At 34.5% G+C, this 14,734-nt stretch overlaps 1 protein-coding gene across 1 annotated transcript; it reads right to left on the reverse strand.

Annotated features, from left to right (window-relative positions):
* Positions 1-212: 212 nt before the first annotated feature.
* Positions 213-1,555, reverse strand: FUT9 (fucosyltransferase 9). Its single transcript, XM_004580373.2, has one exon. It carries the CDS (start codon positions 1,552-1,554, stop codon positions 475-477), a length of 1,080 nt encoding a protein of 359 aa, XP_004580430.2. The 5' UTR covers position 1,555; the 3' UTR covers positions 213-474.
* Between the last annotated feature and the right edge of the window lie 13,179 nt (positions 1,556-14,734).

Here is a 14,734-nt window from a genome sequence, read left to right on the forward strand (position 1 = left end):
TTCACACTTTTTAAGCTTTGAATTCAAACTGCTTAGAATTCAGTTATAATACATTTTCCTTTTGTTATGTTACGGAAATTTGGAACTATGATTATAATATTTATTGAAAATATTTTATATTTTAAGATTTATCTTTTCATTTCCAAATAGATTAAACAGCTGATCAGTGTAGAAACAACAATCAAATCAAAATTTACATTACAGACACTACAAAATGTAAAATAACAATTTTTACAAACAATAAAGAAGAATAAATTATTTTTCAGTGTATTTAATTAGGTATATACAGTATAATTCAAAACCAAATCGGATGATTGCTAATGCTGAGTTCTTAAAAAATCTCCATCAAAATATACATGTCACCCCAGAATGGATGATAAAAATGAATTATGACATAAAAGCAGAATGTTGTTTTTCTTATCCTTGAAATTTGGATGATCTATCATCAAAATATTTTACCAAATATGCAAAACTTTAATTCCAAAACCATTTCTCTAAATTACCAACAGACTTATACTCTTGATGCCTTTTCACATGATCACAAGCCAAGCATGCATGTGATTCCCAAAATCGTGGAAGATTCACAGTAAAATCTTTCCTCCAGTTAAAGTAACTAAGGTATAGCTTGTTGTTTTTGTCGACCTCCTTCAAATACTTTGCTAGCTCACTGGGAGAATTATAATCTTCTACATGAATGAATGAATCTGCTGGAATATAATTCTCATAGTTTTCCCTAGAAGGCCCCAGAACAACAGGCACAGAGCCAGCCAGAAAAGCATTGTAGAGCTTTTCTGTGATGTAATCTTTATGGATAGAGTTTTCAAAGGAAAGATAGAATTTACAAGTAGATATGGTAGGAATCAAATTTTTATCATTGACATATTCTCCAAACGCTTGCCCATAGGTATGGATTTCAATGCTTTTACTTAGCTCATTATAATACTTGACCCTGGCATGCTCAGGGTTCCAGTTACTTACAACCCAACATACCAACTTCTCTTTGTTTGGCACTTCGAACACGAAGGGGTTTGTGCTCACCGTCAAGAAGCCATAAGGCACTTGGATATCTGAGTCACGGCGATAAGTCAGAGTCAGGTTAAACAGGTGCTCGATTCCACTCTTTTGGGGAGTATGAGTTGGTGATTCCAAGTTCATCCAAATCCATTTCTGGAAGGGCGGCCTAGCTTGCTGAGGTAAGTTAGTCAGATCCCAACTGATGTCTCGGTGATGGATGAGAACTGCGTGCGATTTGTTGTACAGTGAACGGTCTGTTGTAAGATGGCATCCTTGGATGTTGAACATTGTTTGGCAGGATGTTAAATCAAAGGTCTGCCCAAATGGCCATACCCACACCAGGATAGTAGTTTCGTTAAAATAATCAGTTTTGGTGGAGAAGAAATTTTTCATCTTCAGTACAGAGCTGGCTGACTCCATTGGACTGAAGATCCAGCTGTTCGTGGGCTTAATGTAAATGAGCAGACATGCCATGAAGCAACCCAGGATGATGCAGATGATCAAAAATGGGCGGAGAATTCCTTTGGATGTTGATGTCATAATTTTTTCTGTGAAACAGAGAAAAAGCAGAAGAAAGAGGCAAGGCTGAATATATCCTCATAAGCAAAATTCTATGCAAACAGGTATAGAATGTCTTCTAAAAAGCAATTTCCAATAAGTACTAGCTTACCTCAGGCCAAGTTATACTTATTCCAATGCCACTCCTATCTATTCTATTTTAGAAATTGCTAGAAAACTGGCAAAACACAGACTATCATCAACAAAGACATGACTAAAATTTTAGTATTTGAAGTGATATTATATCTGTGAACATCCCCTAGCTGACACAATCATATTTTACTAGCATTTTGATTCCTATAACATTATGGTTCAGATGGAATATAATGGAAAATTGAACTTTGAAAGAAAACAGTGTACTCGCTTTTTGATGAAAGTTGATCTTTACTGTTTACAAGTGCCAGGATAACCATTTGATATAAAATGACAGTCTTTGATTAGATATTCTGTATTTTAGAAATAAGTATACATATATAAATTTTGAGAAATAAAAAAAAATTCTGGTGTATTTCATTCACATATTTTTCTTATACATTTCTCTGTTTATTTTTAATAATCTGTTGGTATGCTCATCATTTACCAGGAAGAAATCATCAAATTCTCTATTGGCATCAGAACATCATCTTCACTTACATGGCACTGTGCCTTTAAGAAAAGTGTCTCTTTGCAATAATAACATATGCATACTATAAAAAAATTAATGGAGTCTCAAAAAACAAATTTCGTGGAGAATAGTCTTTGATCTCATGAATTTTAGATGGTGACTAAAAGAATGATCTAAGTTTTTTTTTCTTGAAAAGGAATGCTTATTTAAGAGACAAACCTTCAATCTACTATTTCACGCCTCAAACACCTGCAGTTGCTGGGTCTGGACAAGGCCAGAGCAGGGAGCCAGAGACTTGGCCATGCTTTCTATGCTGGTGACGGGAACATGATCGCTTAAGCCATTACTGCTATCCTCTGGCTTCTGTATTGGCAGAAAGTTGGTGTCAGAAGATGGAGTTGGGAGTTGAACCTGGACACTCCAAAGTGAGATGTATAATACTTAAACTTATTAATAAACTTATTAATACTTATTTAACTCAATGCCCACTCCTCAAGAATTTTGTAAAAATTTTGTGAAATATTTCTCTTTGAAATTCATGTCTTGTTATGCAAAAAACATAATACATAATATATTTGTAAAATAATTTTTCAATCATGTTCTTACTGATCCAACAAAATAATTTGGTTTATCAATTTTAGAGTCATTATTTTGAAATCTCAAGCAACATTAGTATGGAAGCACTAGATATTTCCTCCCAGAAAAAAGACATTGTCCACCATTTAATTACTTTAAATGAATGTGAACATTTGAAAAATCATATATATTTTTGCTATTTAATTTTCGTTAAAGCATATGGCATTGTCTCAGTAGGAATACTGTATTTTTTGAAGCCCAAGATTCTGGATGTTGCATTCTTGAACAAGGCAGAGACCAAAGTTCTTGCCATCAAAGACTATAGTATTTCATTAAAGTCAAGTTAAAGCCTGTCAATAACCAGAGGAATATATGAAAGGATACAAGCAATTAGTTAACCAAGCTGTTAACCACTAGAAGGAGTTATGAAGGGAAACTCATTTGGTAAGGATGGAATTACATAAAACATTTTGTGCCAAAATCTGTGGCATGTCCAAACAGCAGAGATGGAAAGTCGCAGGTTGACATGTTTCATTAATCTTATCAGTAAGTTTGCTCAGGAACCTGGGAAAAGGTAATAAGAGTTTAGCTTGATAGCTCTGAAGCCTGGGTCCTAAATAAGGCTGCTAGGTTTGCTATCTGGCTGTATCTGCTGGCGGGAGCTTCTTGCTAATGTAGATCGTTAGAGGCATCAATAATGGCTCAGGTATTTGGAATATGTAACTGTATTTCAGACCTTGGGCATTTGGTGAAAAATCAGCAGATTGGAGCTTTCAGTTGCTTCCTCTCAAATAAATAAATAAATAAATAAATTAATTAATTTAAAAATTCGTAAAAGAATGTTTTTATAAGTTAATAAAAAGCTAGGCAAAGAACAAAGCTTAAGAATCAGAAAAACAAAGTAAAAATTGAAATAATTAAAATTAAGATCAATTTCATTTTTTGTACAATATTATTGCCATGACATGAAAACACTAAGACTTCTACAGGCAATGATAATCAAGAAAAAATGAAATTAAAATTAAATACAAAAATGGTTGAGTAACTATTGACCTAACAAATATATGAATTAAATATGATTACCTTTAATTTGTGTCAATACATTCAAAAGATTTGATAAAAACCATTGTGTTCTCACAGCAGTAGAATTTTTGATATTAGCCAAAGAAAGTAAAAATGGAAATTTTGACTAAAGAAATGGCATTCACAAATGATTACTCAAATAGTTAAAAGCAAACACTAGGTCTGAATATTTTACATTAATGATATTAATTTGTAAACAGAGAATACCATGTTACTATTTCTAAAATCACTCTAGGGAATGGAAAAATAAAGATGACATATTTTAGATAAGACAAGGTTACTCATTATTAGCAGCCAATTGCAATTGTTCTATCAAAACAAGATATTGAAAAATTTAAAAAAGTATCACATATGCAGACAACAACAAAAATATAACAAGTTAGTAATAAATAGCATTGAAATATATTACGATGTAGTTCAAAGTAGGTTTACAGGGGCTTAATTGCATGTGATCTTTCTTCACATGGTTGAGTATGCATACAATCTCCCCATTCTTTCTAGAACCTGGGATTTATAGATTGAGAGAAATAATTGGTCAAGAATCCTTTCCACTGGAACAAATAGGCATGATTGTAATTTTTTTTTCTGAATATCAATTATTTAATGGTTTTGGAAATGCTCTGGATGAACTTTTCCTTAAGTCATGTTTTGCTTTTTTATATTAATTTTTAATGCTGCATTTCTTGATTTTATTCAAAACTGCATTTTTTAGAATTTTATGTTATTATTTTACATTTGTCATTTACACTAATTATAATGTTCTGCTTTAAGTCTTTAAAAATTCTGAATATTATGCCAATGTGCAGAATAAGTATGCAGTGGCAGAAGGTATCTAAATATAATGTCATTTCAGTATAATCAGGTTACAACTTTAATAGTCACTGTTTCAAAAATACTGTCAATCAGAGTGTACCAAGAAGTGTGCAAAAGGCCTTTTATCTTTTTGCAGTTAAATAAATTAAGGGGCACAGATTTTTAGTAATTAGCTTATTCATTAGCCTCCTCTCTATTGCCTCTACAATTTTATTTGAATAAATTGTACAAATACATAATATCAAAAAATAGTTTTCTTTGACATCCATGTTTTTGTTGTCCTAAGTTCCATTGTCTTTATTCCTCATAAATAAGGAATATTTATCTGTGAGTTACACATAGATCTTTTTTTTTAATCCTTTGTCATCCTTTTGGCTAAGATCAAGTGTAAGCATAGATCATTTTTTTCTTAACAGGAACCATACACAGGATTGATGTGGTACTTTAATACCAAAAACTTATCTGCAGACTTACATTTTCTAATACATGTATGACTACAAGCATGTCTATTTAGCCCAGTATACTCTCATTTTGTTGTTGAAAGCACTGAGGCTCAAAATGGTTAAGCCAGTAAGTGGTGAACACATTTTCGAACCCAGTCCCATCCAATTCTAAAGAATGGGCACTGGGTGACTACATTTTTTGTAATCTCTGATTCTATAGGTTGCAGCTTCAGATGTAATTATTTTGGTGATACCACAATAAAAGCTCTGTTTCATCACTCCTAGATCCCTATTATCAGAAAATAGTGGTGCTTGACAAATGCTCTGCTGTGTGCACTATGTGCAAGACACTATGCTTGATAACTGTATATACAAAAAATGAACCAAATGTGAATGAGTCAACTTGCAACTAATTTATCTTCTTGGTGAATTTAGGATATGCTCATCTTTGAAATAACTGTCATTGAAGTTGACACATAAGCATTCCTACAACAAATGAATAAAATATTTCAGTTTTCCTTCTCTTTTGGTATGTCAATGCTGGCATCTATTCAACTCATTTTGACCTCAATTATTTTTTAGTCAAAGGAATAAGAACACGCAACCAGGCAATATATTGGTTATGCTGTATGTTTTTTTCAGCTTTCCCAATGCTGAATATTTTGTATTATTTTAATTATCTAATTAATTCTCTGCATACCCTCTATTTTAAATTTTTCAACACTGTCAAAATCAATTACTAAATACTGGAGGCAGGCACTAACACCCACGTTTTACAGAAACTGTCAGAAATGTTTGTCCCCTGTTGAAAAATTAACATCCCTCTTATTTATTGCTCATAATTAAACTTTGGTTGGACATCAACGTTTTATTTAACTGTTAGTTAATGCAACCTATTTTTAAAGCATCTGTGGCAGTGTTACTATGACTCACAACGGAGGTGGAATACATTTATAGTATAAAGCAAATTGGCACACAAAATAGGATGATTAAAACTGTTTGAAGTTTTATACTTCAAACATTTCTTATACTTAAAAGAAATTATAAACACTTCACCACAAAAATAATAACTTCTAGCCAAATTCCAGTTTGAAAACATGGGTATTTAATTTCAATTTTTCATGAAGAGGTTACTTTCAGTCATCATTTGAAAATGATCCTAAGAGTGTTAAAGAGTGGAAAAGGATTTACTACAGAAATAAATTGTATAATAAAATAAAAAATAAAGTATTAGAACAAAGGAGAACAGAATTATTTTTAAGGAATGATTTTTATTATAAGTCCTTTTGCGGGTGGGGGCTTAATTCTTGTTATGTTTTCATTTTATCTTTTTCTTTTTACTTATTTTCCTTTTATTTGAAATGCAAATTGATAGCCAGAGATGTTTCACTTATGGGTTTGATCTACAAATATTCTGAACAATTATAACTGGGTCAAGCCAAAGACAGAAACCAAGAATTCAACTTGCATCTCCCATATTGGGATAACACCATAAGTCCTTGGCCATTATATGATACCTTACAGGGTGAGTATTATTTGACTCTGCATCAGAAGTGAAGAAGCTGGGATTCCACAATATGTGATGTTATCTCAAGCCTAGATACAAGCAGAGCACGAAGTACCCATCTCAAGTCCTTATTTTAAATGAAAAGAAAAAGGGAAATAGAAGATAGCATTCACTACTTGCCTCAAACTTTAGGAAAAAAAAAAACAGGGAGTTGGGTTATCATTTGTCACAAGGGAAATCATTCCTAGATAGTAGACACTTCCTACCTCTTCTACTCACTTTTATCTTGCATGAGCCAGGGTTGTTTTGGAAGATGCCAGTTGGGACTAATAAGTCAATGTATTTGCCAGTCACTGTTTAGCATGTCTACTCTCTTTTGCTGTGTGTTTGCATGATCAAACACTTTCTGATAAGACTTCTTATATTTGGCAAAACTTGCAAAAGATCAAGTTTACCAACTTCAGATACCAAAAATGAATCACTGACAAATTGTTGGTTGGACTAAAGTAAAATGACAGTTAAATAGAAGGATCACCACATATGGTCACACTGATTTCTTCCCTTTTAAATAAAAGACAATTTGTAAAGTGCTTTATATAGGGCAAAGACTCCTGTATGTGAATGATATTATGGTATCATATCCAGTTAAAAAATTGGAACTCTTAGTTCAAATCCTTTTGGAATAGCAGAGCCATTATTATTTCTTTGCAAATTGTTATCATTTTTAATCATACACTCACACATGGAATTCTGTAAATTCAAAATATGAAACATTATAAATAATGTCTGGATAAATAAAATAAGAAAACAGTCTTAATGAGTATGGGTAAATCTTTTTAGTAGTTCATGGGAATAGCTCTATAAGTTACTCTATAAGCATATCACACTTAAAATGTCATGTAGCAAATATTGGTCAGTTTTATCTGCTTGACCATTACCCACTTCTAATACTAACACCCCAATTTGATATTGGGACAACATCTCTCTTTTTCAGTGTTATATTTTGGATTACAGAGAACAACATTGTCCATTTTTTAACCCAAACTGAACAGGGGGAAAAGGTTATACAAATTTACTTTTGTCCCAAAAACATAGGTAAAAATGTTGCAGCTGATGAATCAAAATGGATTTTCAGAGAAGACAATAACATAAACTCTTCTACATGGACACCTGCAGTTGCCCTGCATCCAGAACATTTTATTTTGGGCTTGGTTTCTCTGCTATTTTTTCAGTTCCAAGTGCTGCTCCATATTACCTACTAGCTTCAATTCTGTTTACATTACTTACAACAGATTTTATTGGTTGAAACAAGCAAATGTGAACAAAGACAAAGCCTATCCAAAACAAACACAAAACCCAACAAGTATTCTCTGTTTCTTCTTCCTTTTCTCCCATTGTCAAAGTTCAAACTATATTGTTATCTAAATTTAATAGTTATCTAAATTTAAATAAATACTGCAGTGTACAGGATATTGATTCTGTAATCTAAACTAGCAGAGATCTAACACGATCAGAGCATAATTTGCTTGCATATAATCACTATGGTACTTGGTATTCTATTCTAAGATTCTGTAAATGTCTTCTAACTACTAAACAAAATTTTCATGATTTATATTGCTTCACTTGTTTTTCTTTTTTTATGCTAAGAACATGTTGAAGTTAAAAAAGAAAAGCTTTCTACTTTGACAGTTATAAAGCAAATTATATTGTGTCTTGAAGTACTGCAAAACTTTCTGTATTTATTACTTCACAAGATTCCCTTGAAACTTCAAATTCCATTGATCCTATCTCCTGAGACTTTATGCTCCAAGTTCCCACAATTGTTCACTTTGATTCTGAGCCAAATACCTACTGTCTTATCGAGAAATACCATTTGCTTTTTGTCTGGGAGACCCTGGCTGATCTGTGGGAAGGTATTAAATTTATATTTGGGGGTTTTCTCAAAGATCTTTGGACTTAATCCCTGATTTTCAAGGGCAAGACTTTTTTGCTTCCTTATACCCTGGGTAAATCACCAAGAAACGATACCAGTTTGGATCACCCTGTACATACTATCAATCCTTTAAATTAATCCTGAAGTGGTTTCTTCATTAGAAAGCCCAGTTAATGTCTTCTTTTTGCTTTTACTTTTTGTATCATACATTTGTTTCTATTGGTGTGAGTGCTGCCAACTCCCACTTCTACACCACAAACTCCTTTATTTGGAGCACTTTCGCTTTCAACATTTTCTTTTCAGTTCACAGATTAACCTCTTTTGGTTTGATCTTTCATCTCTTCCCTTTCCTTTTCCCACATTCACTAGTTCTTAATTGCTGTCTCACTCACTTTTAAAAGATCTATTTACTGGCTTCTTTTGAAACTAGATCAATCAGATCTGACTTGGAACCCCAGTGTAATGTGAACCAGTTGCCCACAGGGAATGCCACAGACATGGCCAACGGCTGCTTTTCTGGCATTTTTTCAGAACACGCTTTCTGATACCCTGTAAGGCCTACAGTCTTTGATGACTTGGCTGTCAGAACTAGCATTTAGTATGATTATTATCATATTTTAACCCATAGCTACCAGCCATTGAAGGCCAGTGGAACCTTTTAAAATAATGTGAACAAAAATTCTCATTCTGTTCTGGTAAATTACTTTCTGTTCCAACTTTAAGCATAAGATTTCCCTGCTTCCACATGACAGGAAAAACAATTCATCCAGTGAATTTTCTTTGACCTCTGCCTGTCCTACTTACCATACCCAATCCCACAACAAATCCTGCCAATTGTACCCCTTGATTGTTTCTTACATTAGCTGACAACTCATTCTTCCCTTGTGAAGCAACTGCCATCTCTTGTATGCAGTCTAGCATTGCTTTGTAGCTAGTCTATCTGGTAGTCACTTTTGGTTCTTCAAAACTGCTCGTAGTGAAGAACACCGGTGGTTCCCAAATGTGGCCTCCACATCAACAACATCAGCGTCAGCTCAGAGAGAGATACCACTGCATGAAGATCTCTGAATCTAAGTTTGTCTCTGATTTCCTCCCCTTTCCTTCCGACCCTGTCCCAATTTTCCCTTACCAAGGCAATCATGGAAAGCAGAAATGTTCTCCAAGATGGAGAAGGCTAGAATCAAGGCTAAAATATTACTCTAAGCTCTCTAGCTTTTTTTTTGTGTGTGTGTGAGGCCCACACAGACATTGATCTTTCTTGCCTGGTAGTACATCATATGATACCCCATCTCCATTTTAGGAGATGTCCTAGAAGATGTCTATGATTTAGAGAAGGAACAAAAATATGAATGGAAAAAAGTTGTTGGGTCTTCCCTACTCAATCTACTAGCATTATATCATGATTTTTTTTGTACAATCACATTTCTAGACTTCTGTCCATTTTTCTCTGAGCCTAAGGATAAAAACTTGTTGGTTCACTCAAGATCTTTAATTTTCTGAAAGCTTCCATGACACATAAAAGTATTATGAAATAATTATGTTATGATCTTCTGTAGTTAACTTATCTTTTATGCTTGGGATATTGGTTATACTTCTTTATGCCGTGCACCTGCTTTTGAATTTCTATTTAAAATGCAAATTTTTGCAACCTCACTTGACACACAGAATCAGAAAATATAAAACAGTACATAACAATAGGTTACAAACACCTCCTCAAGCAGTTCTGATTTTACTAAAATTGAAGAAACCATTAAATAGAGTAATATTTCAAAACACACATTGCAAATTATCTCCTCTAAGGACCTAATGAACTGTTTTCAGATAAATTCTAAAAAGTTTCAACGTGTTTTAAATTATTTTTGATTGCCAGAGAGAAAGAGAGAGAGAGAGAGAAAGTTGCATCTTCTGTTTTATTCCCCAAATGCCTGTTCTGCATTAGTCTGGGTAAGGACTGCTGAAACTCAGTTCCAGAAACTCAATGCAGATCTATAACTTGGACGGCAGTGATCCATTCACTGAGATCATAATTTCTGTCTTCTAGGACTTGTATTACTAAGTAATTGGATTAAGAATAGGAGACAGAACTCAGACTCAATGAATCAAAAGCTGTTTTTTTGAGAATATCAACAAAATAGATATCCACTAGTACAACTAACTGAAACAAAACAAAACACGGGAGAAGACACAGAATCAGAGATGAAAAAGCAAATAAGGAAATTTAAAAATGGATCCTTAGGACATAATTAGAATAATTAGGAACTACTACAAGTAGCTATGTGCCAGCAAAATAAATAAAAAATCAGGAAGAAATGGATAGACTTCTGGACAGATAATTAAAATCATGAGGTAATTAATATATAATATATTAATTAAGATATATTAATTAAGATATATACATGTCTTAGTAGGATACTAGACTCTTCCTTTCTCCACACTTACAATGTGAGGTTATACTTATATAGCAGAATGATGGACTTATGACTGTTTTCTGAAGGACTGTATTATTATGATAAAATAGGAGAAGTCAGTGAGGGGAGGAGCAAAGGGGAAGTCCCAGAGACTTTGGAATTCTATCATAAAATAAGTAAATGAATTTTAAAAATCTAGATAGACTATTACCAAGAAAGAGACTGAGTTAGTGATTAAATCCTTTCCAACAAAGCAAAGCCTGGGACCGGGTCGCTTCACAGCTGATTTCTACTGAACGTTTCAAGTTCTTAATCCAATCTTCCACAAGCTATTTAAAACAACAGAAAAGGAGACAATCCTCCCAAACATCTTTCTATGAAGCCAGCATTACCTTAATACCAAATCCATATAGAGACACAACAGTGAAAATAAACTACAGTGTGATATCCCTGAAGAACATAGATGCAAAAATTCCCAACAAAATACTAGCCAACAGAATCCAACAATATTTCAAACAGATCCAAGAGATCAGGTGGGATTATGGAGATTAAGGGCCATGAACTGGGTTTTCCATGTAGATGGCAGGAACTCAAATACTTGAAGTATTATCTTCTACCTCTCAAGGATCAAATTTATAGGAAGTTGGATTGGAAATAGAGACAGGACCCATTCCAACCAGTTTTGACAAATGAAATGGATGTCCCAAGCTGTGGCTTAAACCATTGCTCCTTCATCTTTCCCCAGGTCATACACTTTTAATACTATATTGACAGCTTGATTCCTCATTGGTTTTAGCACCACGAATTTCTGTTCAATGTGTGCAGGCTGCTTCTGTGAAGGACCATGATGCCTACATGGATCTCAAACCTGTATGGAAGCCACAGTCACTACCTACCCTGTTAGTCTTTTATTATTTTGCTACCACTGATTTGAAAAATTTCTTGACACAACATGTTTTACCTGTTTGCATTCAGTGTGTCAGATGTTCCCCAGTCTCTGTTATTCTGCTTGCCAGAATGTCTTAGTTCATGTTGATGTTAGAACAGTGACCAACTTCATTGATCTTTGTCATGGATGGCAGCAGCTTTGAATTTCCTGAGACATTGACAGAAACTCTAGAGCATTTTCATTGTTTCTCAGGACTCTGTTAACAGCAGTATTTAATCCAGTTCTCAGATTAAGATAGTGAAGCCAGAGGGAACAATTACTTTATTTTCTTTAATATTTACTACACCATTTTCTCTAACATAACATTCATCTCTTCAACTTTGTATCACTCATTTTTATCTGTAAGTTTGATGGGGCCACAAGATGCCAGACACAAGCCTAAGTATTATTTGACGGTGTGTCTGAGAATCAGCGGATGGAAGATCTTTCTCTCTCTCTTTCTCCCCTGATCTCTGTATATCTGACTTTCCAACAAAAATAAATAAATACTAAAAAAAAAGCCATTGTACATCTCAAAGCATGATAACAGATACTAGGATACAGGCTGGTTGAATAAACGAGAGAACATCTACCTATAGTGGGAAACACTGTATTGTTTGGGGCATTGTCATGACAATAGTTTCTAGATCAGGCTACATTTTTTTAGACTGATCATCTTTTGAACTAGTGTGAAGCTAATTAGCACTACTTTCCTGGGATTAAATAAAATGAATCACTGTAGTTAATGAGGAGCTCCTAAGTTTCAAGTTAAATTTATGGTAAGAACAAAAATAGAAAGAATGAGCCACAAAGAAATCAACAGCTTAAGAAACAATGTGATAAAAGCACCGTTAAAGATTTCATTAAAAATCAAATCAACTTTCTACTGAGTAATGTGAAAATGAACTGATTACAATTTTTAAAACAGGACATTCTAAAATGGATGAATAGGGAAAAGATATGCTAGTTTTTACCAGCAAAAGATAACAGAAGCAAAGTACAGAAAACATATTCCCAGAGGGAGAGTTAGGGAGTATTTTGCAGTGTAAATTCTATGTGTACAATACAAACATATAACTACAAGTGAGGCCAACAACCATGACTCCCTCATATATGGGATAGAGGAGATGCCAGGTTTGGAAAGTGAGGTGAATGAGCCTGGTGCAATGGCTCAAATGACTAATTCTTCATTTCCAAGTGCTGACATCCCATTTTGGCACTGGTTCTTGTGCAGTCTGCTCTATTTCCCATCCAGTTCCCTACCTGTGACCTGGTAAGACAGCATTAGATAGCCCTGCGAATTGCAACCCTACACCCAAGTGGGAGACCCAGAAGTTCCTGTCTCTTGGCTTCAGTCATTGTGGCCTTTTGGAGAGTGAACCAATGGATAGAGGATCTTTGTCTCTCCTCTCCATAAATCTGCCTTTTCAATAAAAATAAATAAATCTTAAAACAAATGAAGTGAAAGGAAAGCAGACTGTGGCAGCCTTTGCTGCTGCTAATATTGTCTGAGGGATAACCTTGTGGGTCACAGTGATTTTGAGTTACTCTTGGAAATATAGCACAGTAGGGTACACAACTAACCCAGTGGGGAAAAGTACATTTCTTTCTCCCCATTCACTCCTAAGAGGAGCCCAGTTGCCAGAAGGAAGAAAGTACCATTCAACCCCAGTAGTGGCAGTGTGGGCTCTCACATGACTATAACCACAGGATTTTATCAGAGGGGTAAATCTTTATTCCTTACTGATTTTGAGTTTTGCCTACATGATTGGCAGGCGGATGGGCACTCACTTATGACTTTTGGACATTTCTATTCCTCATCCATGTCACAGGCTCTAGGGCTCCAACTGCCAATGGAGTGAATCCAGAGGCAGCCAGCTCTGGGGACATCTTTGTTCTGTCTGTGGATGGAGAGGCTCATGAGACAAAGAATAAATTCTCTGCACTTTGTGACACTGGGAGGATTGATCATTATGGCTGTGGGAATTATGTGATTGCATAGCAGTGCATTGGCTACAGCTGAGTATTTAGGAAATGACTATATCTGGCTTCAGCAACTCCGGACTCCCTGACTACATTGGGTGGGTTACTGTAGAAGGTATTCACTTAGATAGCACAGAACCTTTGTGAGGTTTGTGTGCCTGAGTGGGTGGAGGTTGTACTCACTCTGGGCCAATTCTGGTCATTTACTACCTTGGATGCAAGGAAGCAAGGCCCTGATAAAACTAGAAGATATAATCATACCCTCCCCATTGCTGACAATAGGCCCAATTTGGGTGTCATCCAGGAGTCTTGCTCCACCCCGGGTATGGAAGAGAGCTCCCACACCCACTCAGCACACACATATTGATACCATTGAAGAAGTATGTGCTTAAGTAAGCCACAGAAGGAAAGTTCAATGATAAAAGCAATAATAGGGAGAAAACCAGCTAGTGTCCCCAAAATGCCTGAAAATTCATGAAGAAATCTAAGAAACAGAAACAAGGAAAGAACACATTTTAGAATATAAAAGACAAATACATGGATGAAATATTTCAAAATTAAATTCATGATGATCATTAGATTACACAGAATCACAAATTCATGAGATCAATCCATGCAAAATACAGATTAAAGATTTTTCTAAGAGATTAAGATATTAGAGAGAAATTAAATACATATTGGAAACAAAGAATTGAATATATTCAATCAAACATGCAGTGAGTGAAAAACCAAAACAACAGGCTTGGTGAGGCAAAGTAATATCTGAGCATAAAGACAAATTGTTGAAAATATTCTAACAAAATGTGAGAAAAAATATTAGGAAAACTCAAAATAATGTTCAAAATTCATGGAAAATGATCAAACAATCAATTATATGTGTCATA

The sequence above is a fragment of the Ochotona princeps genome, chromosome 1, assembly GCF_030435755.1.
Source record: "Ochotona princeps isolate mOchPri1 chromosome 1, mOchPri1.hap1, whole genome shotgun sequence".
Lineage (NCBI taxonomy): Eukaryota > Metazoa > Chordata > Mammalia > Lagomorpha > Ochotonidae > Ochotona > Ochotona princeps.

What these genes read in the sequence shown, in the direction of transcription:
- FUT9 (XM_004580373.2), bottom strand. Translation starts at nt 1,554, where the DNA reads ATGACATCAACATCCAAAGGAATTCTCCGCCCATTTTTGATCATCTGC.